Source organism: Marmota marmota, unplaced genomic scaffold (assembly GCF_001458135.2).
Source record: "Marmota marmota marmota unplaced genomic scaffold, marMar, whole genome shotgun sequence".
Taxonomy (NCBI): domain Eukaryota; kingdom Metazoa; phylum Chordata; class Mammalia; order Rodentia; family Sciuridae; genus Marmota; species Marmota marmota.
In genome coordinates this window covers 17,013,554-17,034,440 of record NW_025999853.1, presented here as the reverse complement: position 1 = coordinate 17,034,440, position 20,887 = coordinate 17,013,554, and the positions used below count along the sequence as shown (strand labels likewise).

The 20,887-nt window shown below is 38.9% G+C and overlaps 1 protein-coding gene across 1 annotated transcript in view; it reads right to left on the bottom strand.

Moving 5' to 3' along the window:
• Ube2n (ubiquitin conjugating enzyme E2 N) overlaps nucleotides 1–11,339 on the bottom strand; it is a 22,072-nt gene extending 10,733 nt beyond the window's left edge. The window contains exon 1 of the mRNA XM_048803964.1: nucleotides 11,262–11,339. Coding sequence (XP_048659921.1) covers nucleotides 11,262–11,324 — 63 coding nt within the window. The 5' untranslated portion in view covers nucleotides 11,325–11,339. The remainder of the gene's footprint in view (nucleotides 1–11,261) is intronic.
• Between the last annotated feature and the right edge of the window lie 9,548 nt (nucleotides 11,340–20,887).

Genomic DNA, 20,887 nt, shown 5'->3' with positions numbered 1-20,887 from the left:
TTCCCCCCCCCCCAAAAAAAAAAAGTCTAAACTAGACAGGGAAAAAAAGAGTGTTATCAGACCAGGGGTAAAATGCAGAATTTGAAGTAAATGTCTCTTTAGGACTAAATGGGGCCAAAGGAGAAGAACACTGAAGATGAAAATGTGTAATCTTTTTCTTTCCCTTAGGTACTGGGGATTGAACTCACAGGTACTCAACTACCCTCAGCCACATCCCCAGCCCTATTTTGTATTGTCTTTAGAGACAGGGTCTCACTGAGTTGCTTAACACCTTGCTTTTGCTGAGGCTGGCTTTGAACTCACAATCCTCCTATCTCAGCCTCCCAAACCGCTGGGATTACAGATATACGCCACCCCGCCTGGCCACCTAATCTCTTTATCAAAGAACTTCTTCATGGTTTAAAAGTCTTTAAAGATGGTACTAATTTTGTAAAGAGAGCTATTAAATATAACTAGGCAAATAAGTGGTATTCTATACCTTGTAGAGAAAAAAGCTCAAGAGCCAGGACACTGAAATTTAATTTCAATTTTAATTGGACCAATCTCCTATATAACCCGCCACAAGTCAGTTACCTCTCTGACCTTCAAAAAGTTAAGTCTCCAGACATTTCAAAGATTCTCTAGCATTGAACTGACCACACATTTTATTATTATTAGAATGATTTAATTGTTAACTGCTAATGAGATGTCCCCTTTCATAACATCTTTGAGGCTTACAATTACTGTTCAGTAGTCTTCCCTGCTGAGGAGAGGGATATTTTGGACTGTGTCTCTAATCTCTAACATCTATGCTAATACTCAATATTTAGATAAAGAAGTAATGTGTTACCAATGGCACTTTCCCAAGTTTTTTTTTTTAATATTTTTTTACTTGATTAAAAGAAAATACGAAATGAAATTAACCACACTCCTAGCAACCAAAATCCAGTGTTGTTTTCTTGTTCTTGTTGTTCTGATAAAGACAAAAGCCCTTACAACTTTAATGTGCACATTTTTTACTCATTGTGTTACTGCTGCCTGCTTTCCTCACAGCTGCTTATTTTATAGATAAATTAATATTCTTTGGAAACTGTATGACATAAAAAGGTACTTTTCCTGGCCTACCAGCTAGTGGCTCTAACTTGTATAGACAGCTATATCATATATTACTTACTCATTTTCTGTTGAGAGCCACAGCCAAAGGGGCCCCAGCAAACTTCCAGCTGCCAGCAAACTTCCAGCTGCCGGCTGATGATTGGCTCACAGCGGCCCCAGCAACATCTAGCTGATTGGCTCCTCTGCGGTGATGCTCATTGGGCTGTTTCCCTGCCCTTTCAGACCACGGAGCTGCTCATTGGGGGACTTTTTTGGCTCCGCCCACGTGACCCAGCCAATCGGCCTCAAGAGCAGGAGGATTGTGGGAGGTGGAGAGAAGCTTGTGTGGGAGAGAGAGGCTTGTGGAAAGCCGGTGGTGGCAGTTGAGGCTCTGAGGGTTTTTCCTGAGAGGCTGTTTTGTTTGGCGTGTGTGGTTCTAAAAATAAAGTTAGTTTCTTTTGACAAGTGGCTCCTGATTGTGCCCAGCCAGACTGCGGCATTTGGTGGCTCGCACGGGGAGCGACTGAGGGTAAGTGAACTGCTCGCCCCTGAGGGCAGGGCAAGAGGATGGGTAGCCATTTTAAGATTCTTCTTTTGTTATTTTGTTTCACTTTTGTTTTAAGTTGCCTGTCCCTGGAGATGTGTAAGATGGAAGAAAAACCGCTCACATCTGAGGAACAGATAGGGAGAAAGGACGGATGGACATTTCAGGAGGCTATTATAATGATTTTGTGTTGTTCCAATTTTGTTTCACTCTGTTTCAGTTTTGTTAGGCGTTATCTTGTTGGGTTGTATTATAGTAGAAATACGGGATCAGAAATTAGTAAAAAACAAACTGAAAGAGTGTTAAGTAAATTGTTAGAGGAAGGAGGCATCTCAGTAAAATCAAGAACAATCAGGGCATACGTTGATACAATACAAAAATGTAGCCCATGGCTTTTTAAGGAGGAGTTGTTAAATATATCACAATGGAACCATCATGGTGAAGATTTAAAAAGAATAGAAAAGAAAAGCCCAGGGACTCTGCCAGTTGGCACATTGCCATTGTGGACGTTCATATCTTGTTTGCTTAGTCCAAAGCCTTCAGTTCAGACAATGGTAGAGGAAGAAGAAGACATAATGATTCAAGTAAAAGAGAAGGTCTCTCAAGTTAGTCAGACAGAGGAAAAGATTCAAGTAAAAGAGAAGGCCTCTCAAGCTAGTCAGACAGAGAAAGAAAGTGTAAAACAGAAAAAGCCATCAGGGGGAAAGTTACAACAGGAGACTGCTACTAACACCTTTCTATCACCAGAGGGTGTAAGTGTCCAACCAACAGCACCACCTCTACAGGAGACTGCTACTAACACCTTTCTATCACCAGAGGACGTAAGTGTCCAACTAACAAGGCCACCTCCATATGCTGGGAGGTCCCCAACCCCCGCAGTTGATAGTTGGGATCCTGAGACAAGATCTCAAATATTAACATGCCCTGTATTTGAGGCAGGAGGGCAGCGATTTTACCAAGTTTTAAATTTCAAAACAGTGAAGCAGCTAAAAGAGGCTGTAACAACCTATGGTCCTCAAGCACCCTTCACTGTAAGCATGGTCGAATCCATTAACAACTTGAACATGACGCCAGCAGATTGGGCTAATATGTGTAAAGCTGTGCTAAATGGAGGACAATACCTGTTATGGAAGGTTGCCAATGAGGAATTTTGCAAGGAGACGGCTAGGCGAAATGCAGCAGCTGGTTATCCTCAGAGAAATCTAGATATGTTGTTAGGAAAGGGACCTTATGAGGATCAGCAGCAACAAATTGCATATGATCCTGGTGTATATGCACAAATTGCTGTAGATGCAATTAAGGCATGGAAGACTTTACAAGGACATGGAGGTTTACAAGGTCAATTATCTAAGGTAATACAAGGAGCTAATGAACCTTATGCTGAATTTGTAGATAGGCTTATTCAAACAGCTACCAGAGTTTTTGGGAATACAGAACAAGCAATGCCATTACTAAAACACCTGGCTTATGAGCAAGCGAATCGTTGGTGCAGAGATATCATTAGACCATGGAAACATGAAGATTTAAACACATATATTAAATTATGTAGAGACATTAATGAACAAGAGCAAGTCGTGGCAGCTGCAGTAAAACAGGCTTTAGATGCCAGAGACATTAATGAACAAGGGCAAATTGTGGCAGCTGCAGTAAAACAGGCTTTAGATGCCAGGCCAAGAACATGCTACAATTGTGAACAAACAGGACATTTTAAAAGGAATTGCCCCATTGGAGGAGGGTTTAACAAAACTAGGTATCAAAGGAGTAGAATACCAGGTATTTGCCCACGATGCCGTAGAGGGAGACATTGGGCTAATGAATGCCGTTCTCAAACCACCATAGAGGGTACTCCATTATCAAAAAACGAACAAGGACCAGGTGTTTATCCACGATATCGTGGAGAAAGGCATCGGGCTCCATTGCCAAAAAATGGACAGGGGGGCCCAATGCTCCGGGGCCCAAAACCACAAATATACGGAGCACTGGAGGAACCCAGCAACCCCATCAGGGTAGTGCCCAGGACACATTGTCCATCAGATCCCTCATCAGACAAACCAGAGGGAGCGCAGGGTTGGACATCTGCGCCTCCGCCAGAGCAGTACTAACTCCAGAGATGGGAGTTCAAATCATTCCCACAGGGGTGAAAGGACCTCTTCCCAAAGGAACAGTAGGCTTATTATTGGGACGCAGCTCTTCTACTCTAAAAGGACTTATGATAAGTCCTGGGGTAATTGATCCCGATTATGAAGGTGAAATAAAAATTATAGCCAGTTCTCCAAAGGGTATATCAGTAATTTCACCAGGAGATAGAATAGCACAGTTACTAATAATACCCAGCCTACATGATAAATTTTCCAGTCGTACTGTAGAAAGAGGTTCCAAGGGATTAGGCTCCACAGGTGTAGATTGGGCTATGCTTTCTTTAAATTTAGATTCTCGCCCCATGCTAAAACTAAATATTCAAGGACATGAATTTAATGGGCTACTGGATACAGGTGCAGACCTTAGCATCATCTCTCGTCAAGAATGGCCAAAACATTGGCCATTACAACAAGCCACTCAAACGCTTCGAGGCCTAGGAGTGGCGACTAATCCCCATAGAAGTGCAATGGTATTAGATTGGAAGGATCCTGAAGGATGTGAAGGAACTATACAGCCATATGTATTGGATCATCTTCCCGTAAATTTATGGGGACGAGATGTCCTAGATCAATTAGGTTTGACATTAACAAATAACATCAACCAAAATGCACCCACTATTATGACTAGACAAGGTTTTAGGAAAGGAAAAAGATTAGAAAAACAAGAACAAGGTATAGCAGCACCAATACAAATAGATCAAGGAACAGACAGACATGGGTTGGATTTTCAGAAAGGGCCACTGAGACAATAAAAATTACTTGGAAATCAGAAAGACCAGTATGGGTTCCTCAGTGGCCCCTGACTAAAGAAAAGATACAAGCAGCCCATGACCTGGTCAAACAACAATTAGCAGAAGGACATATACAACCTTCTGTATCTCCCCATAATACTCCCATTTTTGTCATCAAAAAGAAATCTGGTAAATGGAGATTATTGCAAGATTTAAGAGCCATTAATAATGAGATGGTTATTATGGGACCTGCTCAATCAGGGATTCCTCAATTGTCTGCTTTGCCAAAAACCTGGTATGTTTTAGTTATAGATATTAAAGATTGTTTTTTTTCAATTCCAATTCATCCTGAGGATAGTCCACGTTTTGCATTTACTATCCCTGCACTGAATCATGAAGGTCCTGATCAGAGATATGAATGGAAAGTACTCCCTCAAGGGATGGCTAACAGCCCAACTATGTGTCAAATTTATGTTAACAAAGTAATCCAGCCACTTAGAAATCAAAATCCTGAACTACAAATATTTCACTATATGGATGATGTATTATTAGCACACAAAGATAAAAACACATTGCTAGAATGTTATGCCACACTTACAAACTTATTAAAAAATTATAATCTAGAGATAGCAATAGATAAAGTACAATTAAATTTTCCAATTAATTATTTAGGAGTTCTATTATCCTCAACCATGGTCCGTCCACCAAAAATTCAAATACGAGTAGATCAACTCAAATCACTTAATGACTTTCAAAAGTTATTAGGAGACATAAATTGGATAAGGCCTTATTTAGGTATACCAACAGGAGAGTTGGGACCTTTATTTGATATCCTAAAAGGTCCATCAGATCCAAATTCACCCCGAATGTTAACGCCTGAAGCAAGAAAGGCATTAAAAATCATTGAAACATATATGGAAAATATGCATTTGGATAGAATTGATATAAGTTTGCCTTTATTATTTATTGTACTACCAACAAAAAATATTCCTACAGGAGTATTTTGGCAAGAAGGTCCATTATTATGGATACATTTATCTTATTCTCCTAACACTATTCTTACTAGGTATCCTGAGGCTGTAGGACAATTAATACTCAAAGGAATAAAAGCAGCAAAGGGAGTGTTTGGAATTTCTCCCAATAAAATTATTACTCCATATACTATGAATCAAATTGATGAGTTAGCTAATGAGTTAAATACTTGGGCAATAATCATGTGCAAATCTAATGTTTCATTTGATAACCACTTACCATCTAATCCTTTATTGTCTTTTTGGTCATTGCATCCTGTAATTTTTCCAAAAATGACAAGAAAAACACCTATCATGAATGCTCCAAATATATTCACTGATGGGTCAAATAATGGTACAGCAGCAGTAGTTACCCCTGATCAAACTTTTACATTTTTAGTACCCAAACAATCAGCTCAAAAGGTAGAGCTTAATGCAGTTTTACAAGCTTTTGTGATGTTTAAAGATTCTGTATTTAATTTATTTTCTGATAGTCAGTATGTAGTTAATGCTATAGTATCTCTTGAAGATGCTGGTAGGATTTCCCCTTCTTCTACTGTTTTCTCTTTGCTTTCCACTATACAAAGTCTAATCTGGGACAGAAAAGATCCATTCTTTATAGGACATATCAGGGCACATACAGGATTGCCTGGAGCCCTTAGTTTGGGCAATGATTTAGCAGATAAAACTACACATGACATACATATTTTCTCTACACTAGAAGAAGCTATAAATTTTCATAAAAAGTTCCATGTCAATGCTAATACTTTACAAAAGCGTTTTAAAATAACTAAGGAACAAGCTAGACAAATAATAAAACAATGTCAAAATTGTGTGACCTTTTTACCACAAGTTAATCTTGGAGTCAATCCTAGAGGATTGATACCTAACCATATTTGGCAGATGGACGTCACACACTTGCCAGAATTTGGAAAATTAAAATATTTGCATGTTACAGTTGATACTTCTTCTGGATTTTTGATGGGCTCCCTTCATGCCGGAGAAAAAACTAAAGATGTTATAGCTCATTGCTTACAAAATTTTGCCACTGTGGGTGTTCCAAAACAGTTAAAAACAGATAATGCCCCTGGTTATACTTCTACCTCTTTTAAACAATTTTGCTCAACATTTGGCATTACTCATATAACAGGAATCCCATACAATCCACAGGGACAAGGCATAGTTGAAAGAGCTCATCAAACTATTAAAATGTACTTATTAAAGCAAAAAGAAGGAATTGGGAAGGGGTATATATTCCCCAAAGATAAACTTAAAATAACCCTTTTTACTCTAAACTTTTTAAATTTGGATTCATCAGGACTTAGTGCTGCGGAAAGGCATATGTGTCCAAAAAATGTACATAAGCCCAAGGTACTTTGGAAGGATATTCTAACAGGACAATGGAAAGGTCCTGACCCAGTAATTGTCTGGAGTCGGGGGTCTGTTTGTGTGTTTCCACAGGGAGAACAGCAGCCGATTTGGATTCCAGAGAGATTAACCAAGGTCCTGACCCAGTGATTGTCTGGAGTCGGGGGTCTGTTTATGTGTTTCCACAGGGAGAACAGCAGCCGATTTGGATTCCAGAAAGATTAACTAAAGCGATTTCTACAGACCAAAAAGAAGATGATTTGGCTCAAATCCATAACAACTGATATCCAAAACTCCAGTTTGGCTATTCTTACATCTGCAACAGAACCAGGATGTTTTTTTCAATATCTATTTTATTATTGCCCTTTGCCATATCATGAAGTTCTATTTTGTTTTTTGAGCTCATACAGACCTAGGTTAATGTTTTGCTGATCAGTTCTATTTTTTGACTATAGAGTTTTTAAACATTGCAATGGAGATTTCACCTGTAAAAAGTTATAAGGCCTTTACTATAATGTTATGTGTTGTATGTATTATATTATGTGTGCACACTTGTGTTTTGTGTTATATGTTTGAATGTATGTATGTCCATATATCATATATGATGAGCGCTCATGATAAAATGGATCCAAATATTTTTTTTTAATTCACGTGATTTAAATGGTTTAATTTAATTGGGTAAACAGCTGTTAAAGATTGTTTTAATATGTGAACACAAAAGAAGGTTAACAGATCTGTTTGTTTACTTTCACCTTTCCTTTTCATTATATTTAATAATTCTCTTAAAGACAATGTAAATTGTTAAGAAAATTGTTTTCTTTTAGTGCCTTCTGTAATGTTACATAATTTTTTCTTTAGCCATTATTGCCAGAATTCCTATCTTCATCCCAGTGCTGGTGAAGTCAAAGATAAAACCAATCTACAGCTTCTACAATAGCCATCACTGAACTGCTTGCAGAACTTGCCTGGACACATTGTGAGCTCACCTGTATGCATTGTGAACTATCTGTTGGTGCAGCGACTTGTGGTAGTGTTGGGGTATTTTTGCTGATGATGTCACCGGTGGTACAATTTTTCAAAGGAGCCCTCAATTGGCTTAATGTCATGGCATTTTGCATCCTCCTCTACTAGTGATGGTCTAAAATTTGGGGGCCAACAGAGGTGAGGCAAAGAACCTCACCCCCCCACTGGTGCAAAGGCCTATCCACAAGTATAGCTGTATGCTGGACCGGTAGTCAGTGACGGGTATGATCCAATTGCAGTGGTACCAACCTAAGACAGGAGGCTGACGCCTAGAGGTCAGTTCATCCGATGACGGGTAAGGACCATATGTTGAATTGGACTGCCTAACAGACACGGTCCCTAAGCCACATGCTTGTTGTTTAAACAGAGAGGGGGAGATGTTGAGAGCCACAGCCAAAGGGGCCCCAGCAAACTTCCAGCTGCCAGCAAACTTCCAGCTGCCGGCTGATGATTGGCTCACAGCGGCCCCAGCAACATCTAGCTGATTGGCTCCTCTGCGGTGATGCTCATTGGGCTGTTTCCCTGCCCTTTCAGACCACGGAGCTGCTCATTGGGGGACTTTTTTGGCTCCGCCCACGTGACCCAGCCAATCGGCCTCAAGAGCAGGAGGATTGTGGGAGGTGGAGAGAGGCTTGTGTGGGAGAGAGAGGCTTGTGGAAAGCCGGTGGTGGCAGTTGAGGCTCTGAGGATTTTTCCTGAGAGGCTGTTTTGTTTGGCGTGTGTGGTTCTAAAAATAAAGTTAGTTTCTTTTGACAAGTGGCTCCTGATTGTGCCCAGCCAGACTGCGGCAATTTTCCTTCAGGTTAATTCCACTCTCAAATGCAGCAATCACAATAAAATGTAATGCCTAAGGATCCTAAAAATAGAAAAGAGCCTGTGTATTTCATCTGACAAAAACAGATGAAATAGAGAAGCTGAATTTTCAGTCAAACAAAGACAAGTTACAGTTGGTCCAGACTTGCATTCTCAATCCAACTGTGCCACCACTGGCACAATTTAGTTCCAGGAAAGAAAAATCAAGAATCTTTCCCATTCTGCATGCTAACTGTGAGATAAACTAGGATTCAGGGATAACAGGATTGTCTCCCTCCAAATAAAATTCCTTTACTGTACAGCTTCAGGAGACAACCATTCACACTGAAGTATGCATGAACAGCACCACCCTGGAGTTATACAGTTAAGAGCCCGGATACTTGTAAATACTGGGGATTGAATCCAGGGGTGCTACCTCCCCAGACCCTCTTAATTTGTTATTTGAGACAGAGTGTGGATAAATTGCAGGTGCTAGCCTTAAAACTGTGATCCTTGCTGGGTGTGGTGGAGCATGCCTATAATCCCAGGGTTTGGGAGGCTGAAGTAGAAGGATTCTAAATTCAAAGCTAGCCTCAACAACTTAGCAAGGCCCTATGGTGACAACCTCTCTCTCTCAAAAAAAAAAAAAAAAAAAAAAAAAAAAGGCTGGAGATGTGGTTTAGTGGTTAAGCACCCCTGGGTTCAATCCCCAGTAGCAAAAAAAATTAATCCTCCAGTCTCAGCCTCTTAAGTCTCTGGGATTACAGGCTTGTACCACCATACCATGCCTGATACTTTAAAGAATAGAATTCCAGTTTAGCAGCTGCAAAACTCAACTTTAATAGTTTAACTCATGAAAAGCTGATTATACATAATTCTAATAAAATCAAAGTGTATTTACCCAAAACATTCCATTTTCCCTACCCAATGTTGATAAATAGGCATTCACTGTGCTTTCAAAATTTTCTCCCTCATAGGGTATGTGTAACATTATTTATTTTGTGAAACTAATACATAAGTGACACCCATAATTTTTCCTCTCAAACATTTACTCTCTTATGGTGAATCAGTATCTTTGCAAAATCAGATAACACTAATAGCCAACACCACACAGGGCTCAGTACTATTAAGCTCTGTTCTTTGCACTCTAATCCTTCCAACCACCCTAGAGCTGGATTTGTATAACTTATACTTCTCCACATTCCCTAAAATCAGTATTTTGCTCTGGAGAACTAGGAGGAATGTCCAGCCATTTTGGCCACAAAAAACAGTGTTTCTGACATTGCTTTTGTTGTTGTTTTGGGGGGTTTGAGAAACCAAGCTCCACAACCACCTGAAATACCAGCTACTTGGGAGTCTGAGGCAGGATGATCTCAAATTCAAAGTCAGCCTAGCAACTTAGTCAGACCTTGATTCAAAGGTTTTTTAAAAAGAGCTAGGGATGGGACTGGGGTTGTGGCTCAGTGGTAGAGCACTTGCCTGGTACATGTGGGGCCCTGGGTTCGATTCTCAGCACCACATATAAGTGCTCTCAGTGAAAGAACACTTGCCTACCAGGTGAAAGGCCCTGGTAAAATATCCAGTACCAGGAAGAAAGGGGTAAAAAAGAGGTAAGCAATTAACCAAATGCCACCAAATGCTGCTGGGAAAGTAAGTATGCATCTTTTGTAGGGCGTGATGGCACACACCTGCAACCCCTGAGACTGAAGAAGGATCACAAGTTCCAGGCAAGTCCCAGCAACTTAGTAAGGCCCTAAGCAATTTAGCAAGAGACCACGTTTCAAAAATCAGAAAGATAAAAGGCCTGAGGATATGTGTGGTAAAAAGCCCCTGGGTTAAATCCCTAGTTTAAAAAAAAAAAGACAAGGCCCTTCCTTTAAACACACTTTTTGCCACTTTATTCTTATCTCCACAACTAGCCTGGGTCCAATGCTGAGGCTCACAAGTGTCTCACATTCCATACCAGCTGAATGAAAAGATCAACTACACAATTACTGGAGACCACAGAGAAAAGAAAACAGTATTACTGAGTTGGTAAAGTGCAAATTTCAAGAACTTCCCAAAATGGTAAGCTTTAAGAAGCCAGTGCAGAAAAAGGGAATTTTCAAACTTTCACAAACTATTGCACACTCTTGCTCCTTTATATTGTCTCTATGGTTGTACACTTTCAAAGGGACCAAATGCTAAGTACCAGAGATTATCAGTCTTAAGTTTCTTTTGCCCTTTCCTGCAGCTTTGATAATCTAACCATCATTTTCCTTTTATTGTTTTATTAATGAGCACTGCCCTCAAGACTAGACTGGTTGAGATACTATCCACTACCTCGGGTTTTTAGAAGATTCTGAAATTAAATTGATCAAGAAATCAAATTCACAAGGTTACAGACTTTAGTATTTCAGAGATTATCAATTTGGTCTGAAAGCTGAATAATCTTAAAAGCTCAAGACTGAGTAAATAACTTGGTAGATTTTGTATTCTTCTGTGATTTCAAAAGATATTATCTGTGCTAATATGCCAGAGGAGGGAACAATCTAGGAAACTTAGATTTTATTATAACTGAAGTAAGCATAGATTTACATACTGTAGCAGATGTATTATAACAGAACACTCCTGTACAATACTGGGTCAAATTCATCCACTTCATGAGGATAGCTTGAGTCTCTGAAACAATGCAACAATATATTTTAAAAATATGAATGTTGTTCTCCATTGTTGCTAGCAATGTGAGCCAGCAATATAAGACTATGTTAATAACAAACCACATACACACAAAAAAATTACCTTTAAAATAACTGATTTAGGTAGTGTAACTAAACAGTGTCTTTTTTCTCTCATTAGCCCTTGTTTTAATAGTTATACATAGTAATGGCATTCATCTGGAAAAAACTACGGAATTGGATTTCACTTCATGATCCCTTTTCCCTCCTCCTATCCCCCCCTTCCCCTGATGTTTCCTTGTTTTCCTTCCCCTACTAGCCTTTCTTTCACCTATTTATTTATATTTGTTTGGTTCTTATACATAAACAATGGTCTGCCTTCCTTCCCTCCCTCCCTCCTTCCTTCCTTCCTTCCTAGAATTGAACCCAGCTGTACTTAATCACTGAGTCACATCCCCAGCCCTTTTTTATATTTTATTCAGAGACATGGTCTCCCTGAGTTGCTTAGGGCCTCACTAGGTTGCTGAGGCTGGCTTTGACCCCCTGCCTCAGTCTCCTGAGCCACTGGGATTACAAGCATGCAAGAGGCAACAGTGGTTTTCTTAAGATAGGGAATTGAACATCTAAGACAGAATTGGAAGATATTTTTCAATGAGTACCCTTTTTGTTGAACGTTATAATATGTGCATGAACTACTTCATCAATCAAAGAAAATAAAATTACCTAGGAAAATTGAAGATTTTTGTCCTATTTGACATCTCATTATTAAGACAATTGATATAATAATGAGAATTAACAAATATAAAGAACAAAGCTAGTATTTTAGGTGAAATTGGTCCTTAGATACATAGCTGGTGAGACTCCAATCTTTAACAGTTCTATTTGGAATTTATCCTAAGGAAAAACTCTGAAAATGCTCAAAAGTATACCTCCAGAAATAATGATCACACTAAAGCCTATTTTCAGATACTTTGAAAGTGTCATGTGCAACATCAAAGAAAAATTCTGAAAAGTGAAAGCATACTTTGAAAACAGTATAATCTTTTAATGAAGTGTTGACTGCAGTAAGGGAATATATTCTATATTTTAACTGAAATGGTGATTTCACATGTGTATACATTCGCCAAAACTCAAACTGTAAACTTAAAAAATGTCTACATTTAATTATATATAAATTAAATCTCAATAAAGTTGATTTAAAAAGAAAAAAATGTTAAGTGTATCTTGAGCTCACTGAGGGCAGGAAATATTTATTAATTTGAGAAGAGTAACAATTTGGATTTGGGGGCAGGAGCTATATTGTTTGCTAGACATTCTGTTAAGAGAATCTGATTGGATAGGGCAAAGGGGAGAGAAGGGAAGGGAGGGGGCATGGGGGTAGGAAAGATGGTGAAATGAGATGGATTATCATTACCCTAAGTACATGTATGAAGACAAGAATGGTGTGACTCTACTTTGTGTACCAGAGAAATAAAAAATTGTGCTCCATTTGTGTACTATGAATTGAAATGCACTGTTGTCATGTATAACAATTAGAATAAATTAATTAATTTAAAAAAGAGAATCTGAGCAATGGAATAACACAAGATTAAAGAAATAAAATGGAGGAAAAACAGCAAGAGCCAATGTGGTGGCTTACAGCCATGAGCTACATTTACATTGTGTACACCAATCCAAACCTCCTAAATTTTCAATGAAATTACTAAATTTGCAAAATGCTTGCCATTAGTAGGCTCTTCTGTGGAAACTGTTAAAAGAGCTGAGCAAAACATTTCAGTTAATAGCAATCCCAGAACCACAGACAAAAGGAAACTAAGATCTTAAACTACTTGATAAATGACCAAACCTAAGCAAGGCACTGGACTTTCAGAGGCTAATGAATTAGACAGATAAATTTAGCCAGAATTTCAAAGTGAAGGGCTTGACACCTGAATTAATCCTTAAAATTGATTTATTTCATTTAATCTTCAGAATCAACTCTGAAAACATTTTCTAAAAATATGCACAGAAACCTCCCAAGTGATAGAACATAGATTAGTATCCCACTTTAGAGTCAAGGCTTCTCCCATTACAGGTGTGCACCACTATGCCAAGCTCAAAGTTTCTTTTCAAACTTCACCCAGCTAGAACTCAGAATCTCCAGCAACCACAGTATTTTACACCTATGTGTATTTGGTGAATGACAAGAGTTACAAATTAAAGGCATGTCAAAGCTAAAAACAGAAAACATTTCTTAATTCGTTCTGACAGTTCTTGGACTGCTGCAGCAGTCAACAGGATAGAGGGTAAATTCTTCAGGCGCACTCTGATTGCCTCCCATGGCATTTTCTCCCTGTAATCCTTCTTTCTTCTCTAACACTCTTACTTAAAGGCAGAACCACAGTCCTGTCTTTTCTCAGATGTGATGGATGCCCCAATGAAGTGAGGGAAAAATTCAACTGATATGAAAAAAGACATTTCTCTATAGTATGTCAACACTAGGGGGAAAAAACCCCTGTAAATTGGCCGGGTGCAATAATAGACACCTAGAATCCCAGCAACTTGGGAGGCTGAGGCAGAAGGATCTTAGCATCTTAGTGAGACCCTATCTCAAAATAAAATAACAACAAGGGCTGGGGATGTTACTCAGTGGTTTAAAGTGCCCCAGGGTTCAAGCCACAGAACAAAAAAGCAAAAAAAAAAACAAAACAAACAAACAAAAAAAAACACTGCAAGTGAAACTAGAGTGAAGGGAGCCTTTCTCCTAAACATACTTAAAAAAAAAAAAAAAAAAAAGCTATAAATCCCAGGTACTTGGAAGCAAAGACCTGTTTCAAAATTTTAAAAAAGCCAGGATATGGCTCAAGAATAAAGTACCACCTGGGTTCAATCCTCAGTACCACAAACAACCTAAAAAATTCTAAATTCTGTAGAGCTGAATCAAGCCAAGCACTGCCACATCTCAAGGGCTTCTAATACTTCCCTACCTGTTATGTAGGTTTGTTGGGCCACGTCTGGCAGTTTTCAACCTTTAAAACTTGTACAATGGGAAATTAGTGTATCAGGTATAAAGTCAGTGTCACTTGTTCTTCTATATACTTTGGGATTCCGGAAGTTAGAATCTGCCCGGGGGCTCTGTTTACACTCTATAGATAAAGAGGTACTAAAGGGAGCTGCAAAGACTTGCCTCTTCCAGGGTTCTTGTCTGCTGGAGGTGCCTATAAGCACCACCCAACATCCCTGCAGCACATTAGTCCAATTTGCAATTTATCCAATAGAGAACCAACTGATGGCCAGACATGGATAATTCAGGAGAGAGGAAATTCATCATTGTGACCGGTAAACACCATAAGAGACTGCACAGACTATGGAGTACAAGGAAGTAAATACCAATGATATGATTATGATAAAAAGGAAGGCTGTGAAGAATACCAGGTTAAGCCCGGCATAGTGCCTCACACCTGTAATCCCAGTGGCTCGGGAGGCTGAGACAAGAGGAGGATTGAGAGTTCAAAGCCAGCCTCAGCAAAAAGCGAGACGCTAAACAACTCAGTGAGACCCTAAACAACTCAGTGAGACCCTCTCTCTAAATAAAATACAAAATAGGGCTGGAGATGGCTAAGTGGCCAAGTGCCCCTGAGTTCAATTCCCACTAAACAGTGCCCCCTCCCCCAAAAAATACCAGGTTAAGGAGTCTGAACCCAATAGAGCTACATGATCACATCTGTTTTCAGAATAACCTGTCAATATGAAAAATAAATTGTGTGTGTGTGTGTGTGTTTCTAAATAAGCAAAGAAAAGGGGAGAAGTTCTGAGATCACTGCCAACAAAATCCAGAAGAGAGAATTAAAAGCTCACACACAAAGATGTCTAGAGGAAGGGAAAGAGATCTCAGGCAACTGGGTTAATACTGATGACATGAATACTAATGACATGAATAAAGTCTCTCTCTCTCTCTCTCTGGAGATGGCCCACATTCTTCCCTGAATGTATAGCTGCTTCCCCAAATAAATCTCTCAGAGAGAAAAGGGGTGGGAGGATACTACCAGTGCTGATGTATACAAGAGGGACACCAAAACGAAAACATTTCATGGTAAAAAACAAAGTTGCTTTTTAAATGCCTGCAAGACATCTAAGTGGAAATAAAAAGCCGGCAATTGAGGAGACTTAAGGTTTCAGAATCAATGACTAAAGCCAGAGAAGTGAATGACAGTGTTTAGGAAAGTCTTTAATGAGAAAAAGCCCAGTCTGAACCCCATGAGAACACAAACACTCAAAGGATTAAAAATTAGTATAACAGATATGACACAAGCTTTCCATTAGTTATACTGGAAAGCTACACACTTATTTTAGAATACCGACACTCTGAACATTTGTGCCCCCCCCCCGCCTTTTTGCATGTCGGGGTGGGGGGAAAGACCAGAGATTGAACTCAGGGGCACTCAACTACTGAGCCACATCCCCAGTCCTAATCAGTATTTTATTTAGACAGGGTGTCACTGAGTTGCTAGTGCCTCACTATTGTTGAGGCTGGCTTTGAACTTGATCCTCCTGCCTCAGCCTCCCAAGCCACTGGGATTACAGGCATGGACCACCACACCCGGCAAACAGCCTCATATTGTTTTAAATTACCCTACTGGATCACAAAATCACCATTCATTTGTTTGTTTTTGCAGTGCTGAGGATAGAACCTAGGATCTTGAGCATGCTAGATTGAAAGTGTTCCACCACTGGACCACATCCCCAGCCCAGAATCATCAAATTTTAAGGCCCAGGGAGTGATGTGGACAACGTCACAGACTCTTAAACACAAAGATAACCCAAATCTGATTTCTACCCAATATTCAACATGACCAGCTTAAAATTTCTTAGTCTACAGCAATCTACTCTATAAAGACAAATATTTACTACTACTTAAGACAAATATATATATATATATATATGAGAGAGAGAGAGAGAGAGAGAGAGAAATCTCCCTCAAAGGCCTGAAGAGTATTTCTTAAATGTTCTAGAACAATGCAGGCTTCAAATGTGACTAGTTTTATGAGAGCCAGTATAGACTCCCTACCTCCTAAAACTGCCTTGCTTTTTGTCATTTCTCTAAAGTATTTAGAAAAAATGTCAGCTAAAAAAAAAAAATTATACAGGAATGGTACAATATAGATAAACCTTTGAAAACATTGTTAAGTAAAAGATGCCAGACAGAAAAAGTCACATACTGTATGATTTCTTTTACATGAAATATACAGAATTGGCAAATCCAGAGACTGAAAATAGATTAAGTTTCCAAAGTGGGAGAAGTAGAGATGGAGACTAACTCCAGCAGGTACAGGGTTTCTTTTTGGAGCGATTAAATCTTTTAGAATTAGAGGTGATAGTCATACAGCTTTATGAATATATTAAAAACCACTTCACTGCACACTTTAAAGCGATGAATTTTACGGTTTATGAATTATACCTCAAAAACATTAAGTGAAGCATTTAGGTTTTCCTTGAATATTCAGTGAGACAGTAGCATTTTGCCTATGAATTAGAGACTGGAATAGCAAAACAAAGTGAAGGAGTAATTTATTATTTTGACTCCTTTTAGTATATAACATATATGGCATATTAACTGAGATTTTAGTGATGAGTATGTAATTCATGAACTACTCTGAAGAAAAAAAAACTTTTCAAATTAAATTTTGATCTATAGTCTAAGCAGAAGTGCTGACTCATGTTATAGTTGTAGCATTACTCAAACATCTTCCTAGGGTTTGATATGTCTACAAAGAATGACATACTACCTACCCCACACCCTACCTTCCTACTTCTTCAAAATTCAGTTCAAATGTTACTCTCTAACGAAACTCTTTCCCTAAAATAATTTTGAGGATTTCCCTACTTAGTCTGTCACTTTTTTGGTGTTCCTACTCTTTTGCCTTTGTATTTTATTAAAGGCAATACTGGCTATATGATTGTGTCCCCCACATCCCACCCATTTTTGCAGGGAATAGAAGCACACATAAATACCAGTGTTTCTGCCAGATGCACACAAAAACCATCTGGAAATCTCAAAACAAAACAACGTGCCAAATTGTCAAACTTAACAAACACCCTAGACCCATAATTGAATTCTGCATTTGAAAATGCAAAATTCTAATAAACACAATCCCTCAGATTATAAACAAGTGTTCAGAGAAAATATCACTTTGTCCCTACCATTGTCATCAATACATCAGCATCCCTACCAACAACCTGGGAGAAAATTCTGATAAGAAATATGCAAAATTTGGCCTCTATAATCAGTCAGTGGCAGGCACCTAAACGGAACTCCCAACACTTGGGTTGAACCATAACAATAAAGACAAGGTAGACACTGCTTTATTTGAAAAAGTGTTACTTAATGACAATAGCTCTTACAGACAAGCATAAGAAGTGTCAAGTATTTTAAGTGTAAATTATTATGTCTTCAACTGAAAAAAAAAAAAAAAAAAGCTTTTTCTAAAAGCCAAAGCAAAAATTATATTTGCAGGCACAGGGGAACTATAGTGGAAAAGCACTTTTCCTTATTCTCCCCAAATGGGAATGAGGAAATTAAATCAGGTACAGATACCATTCCCCAAGCTGAAAATGCAAAATTCAATTTAATACATAAGTGCAAGATAATTCTAATCTATTTTTGTGCTTACTGTGTAAAAAAAATCCTTGCTTAAAATTACTACCATGTTTTTCGTATGATCCAGTAATACTACAAATATATTTTGCAGGTAAGAAATAACAGGAAAGGGGGCTGGGGATATAGCTCAGTTGGCAGAGTGCTTGTCTTGCATGCACAGGGCCCTGGGTTCAATCCCCAACACTGCCCCCGCCCCCCCAAAAATAGTACTGAGCTGGGGTTGTGGCTCAGCGGTGGAGCACTCGCCTAGCATGTGCAAGGCCCTGGGTTCGATCCTCAGCACCACATAAAAATAAATAAAGATACCGTGTCCAACTGCAACTAAAAAATAAATATTTAAAAAAGAAAAAGAACAGGAAAGGGAAGAACAAATGTTCTCTAGTCCCTTCCTACAGAACCACAAAAATGTACCCAAATCCAGGGACCTAAGAAGGCAGAAGACTATGACACCTAACCAGAAGTGTTCCACTTTAAGGACAACTATATTACTGAACAGTTTTATTAAACAGGTTAAACTGCATTGACAAGATTTCTGATAAGAAAAAAAGCTAAGCACTTAGATCCTGCAGGTGGACATGTTTCAACTCCTTTTGTACAAATGATATAAAAATTATACATGCATTACCAAAGAGGCAGATATGTTTTGGCACATTCCACAAGCAGCACCTGAATGATGTCTAGACAATCAAACCACCTGGGTTCATATCACAGCTCTTCAAATTACTTAACTCCTCTGGTGCAAGATACCTTATGTATAAAACAGGGAAAATACTAACATTCATATCATAGGATTGCTGTTATAATTAAATCAGTGCATGTAACATGGTTAGAAAAGGGCCTACTATACACTTTCAATTAAAAAATGTAATTTTTTTTTTGGTACTGGGGATTGAATTCAAGAGCATTCAACCACTGAGCCACATTCCAAGCCCTTTTTTGTATTTTATTTAGAGACAGGATCTTGCTGAGTTGATAAGTGCCTCCCTAAATTGCTAAGGCTGGCTCTGAACTCCCAATCCTCCTGCCTCAGCCTCCCCAGTTGCCGGAATTACAGCCCTGCACCACTATGCTCCCAGGAAGATGTAAATATTTTACATAATAAAAAACTATGACCATGGGCATGCAATGCAGTGGCAGGGGCTGGGGATCTGGAGGCCAAGGCAGGAGGATCAAGAATTCACAACAAGCCGGGCATGGTACAAAAATAGGGCTAGTGTTCAGTACCCCCGAGTTCAATCCCGGGTACCAAAAAAAAAAAAAAAATTCACAGCATACCTCAGCAACTCAGGAAGGGCCTAAGCAACTCAGCAAGACCCTGTCTCAAAATAAATAAAGGGCTGGAGATGTGGCTCAATGGTTAAGCGACCCTGGGTCAATCCCTGGTACCAAAAAAAACCTAGCTGGGCACAGTGGCGCATGCCTGTAATCCCAGTGCCTCAGGAGGCTGAGGCAGGAGGAATGCGAGTTCAAAGCCAGCCTCAGCAAAAGCAAAGTGCTAAGCAACTCAGTGAGACCCTGTCTCTAAATAAAACAGAAAACAGAGCTGGGGATATGGCTCAGTGGTCGACTGCTCCTCAGTTCAATCCCCAGTACCAACCTCCCCTGGCCAAAAGGTATTGTGTCCAACTACAACTAAAAAATAAACTCAAGACCCTGGATTCGATCCTCAGCACCACATAAAAATAAATAAAATCAAAGTATTGTATTCAATTACAACTAAAAACTAAAATAAAAAAAAAAGAAGTCACCATACTATACTCTAATGAATATAATCTGCATACTAAATCTGAATTTAACAATTTAAAAAATCAGCAACGCTTTGTTTGCCCAAAAGTTCTTGATACCAATGTTCTTAGCTTAGTAATTAAACAGTAATAGTTTTTCATAGCCCCCTAAAAATTACAAGGCATTATCTATCACACATGCTTGATTTCTAGAATGTACCATTCTCACTCTATCACTCCTTTCAGCTTTCATACTGAAAGTTATTTCCTTCTCCCAAACTCAATTTCCTTCTTCTCTTGTCCAGGTCAACTCCTACTTTTCAAATATAAAACACTCAACAGTCATCTTTCCTTGATCTTTAGACTATGGCAAATCCCCTGCTTTTCCATTTTCAAAATACAACTTACAGTAATTTGTTTTCCATTAGACAGGGATGCCTATCTTATTCACATGGCTTAGTGCTGAATACATATTGTGCATTTGATAAATGTCCAATTAATTTAACCAAAACATATCATATGAGTGGATATCAGAAAGGCAAAAAAGTCACGAAGAAAGACCGAAATTTGGCCTTGTCTTACCTAAAGCCACTTTGCCTCTACTTCACTGTAATATGATTATCCAACTGCCCTTTACGTATCCAAAAAAAAAAAGTTTACTTGTGAAATAACATCCTCCTGAGTGTGAACTATAATATAAAGGTATCTTAAAAAGTTGTAGAGAAATTAAAAAATTATCCACATGATGACACAAGGATAGTATTTGTTAACATTTCTTTCTAGTGCTTTTTTTTTTTTTGATACCGGGGATTGAACTCAAGAGCGTTGAGCCACATCCCCAGCACTGATTTATATTTTATTTAGAAATAGGTCTCACTGATTTGCACTGAGGGTGGCTCTGAACTCTCATTCCTCATGCCTCAGTCTCCCAAGCCACTGGGGTTACAGGCATGCACCACTGCGCCTGGCTCTAGTGATTTCTTAACAATGTGCTAAAATCCCTAGATTTGCCAAGACTGAAAACACAAATTGATTTGCCCAAAACTACCGAATTGACAGAAACTGCGATGATACACAAAGCTGAAGATAAAATAGCCTTTTTGTTTAAAAAAAAAAAAAGTTAACATTAGATTCTGAAACCCATGTTTCAAAATACTTTAAGGGTTGGGGGTGTAGCTGGGTAATAGTA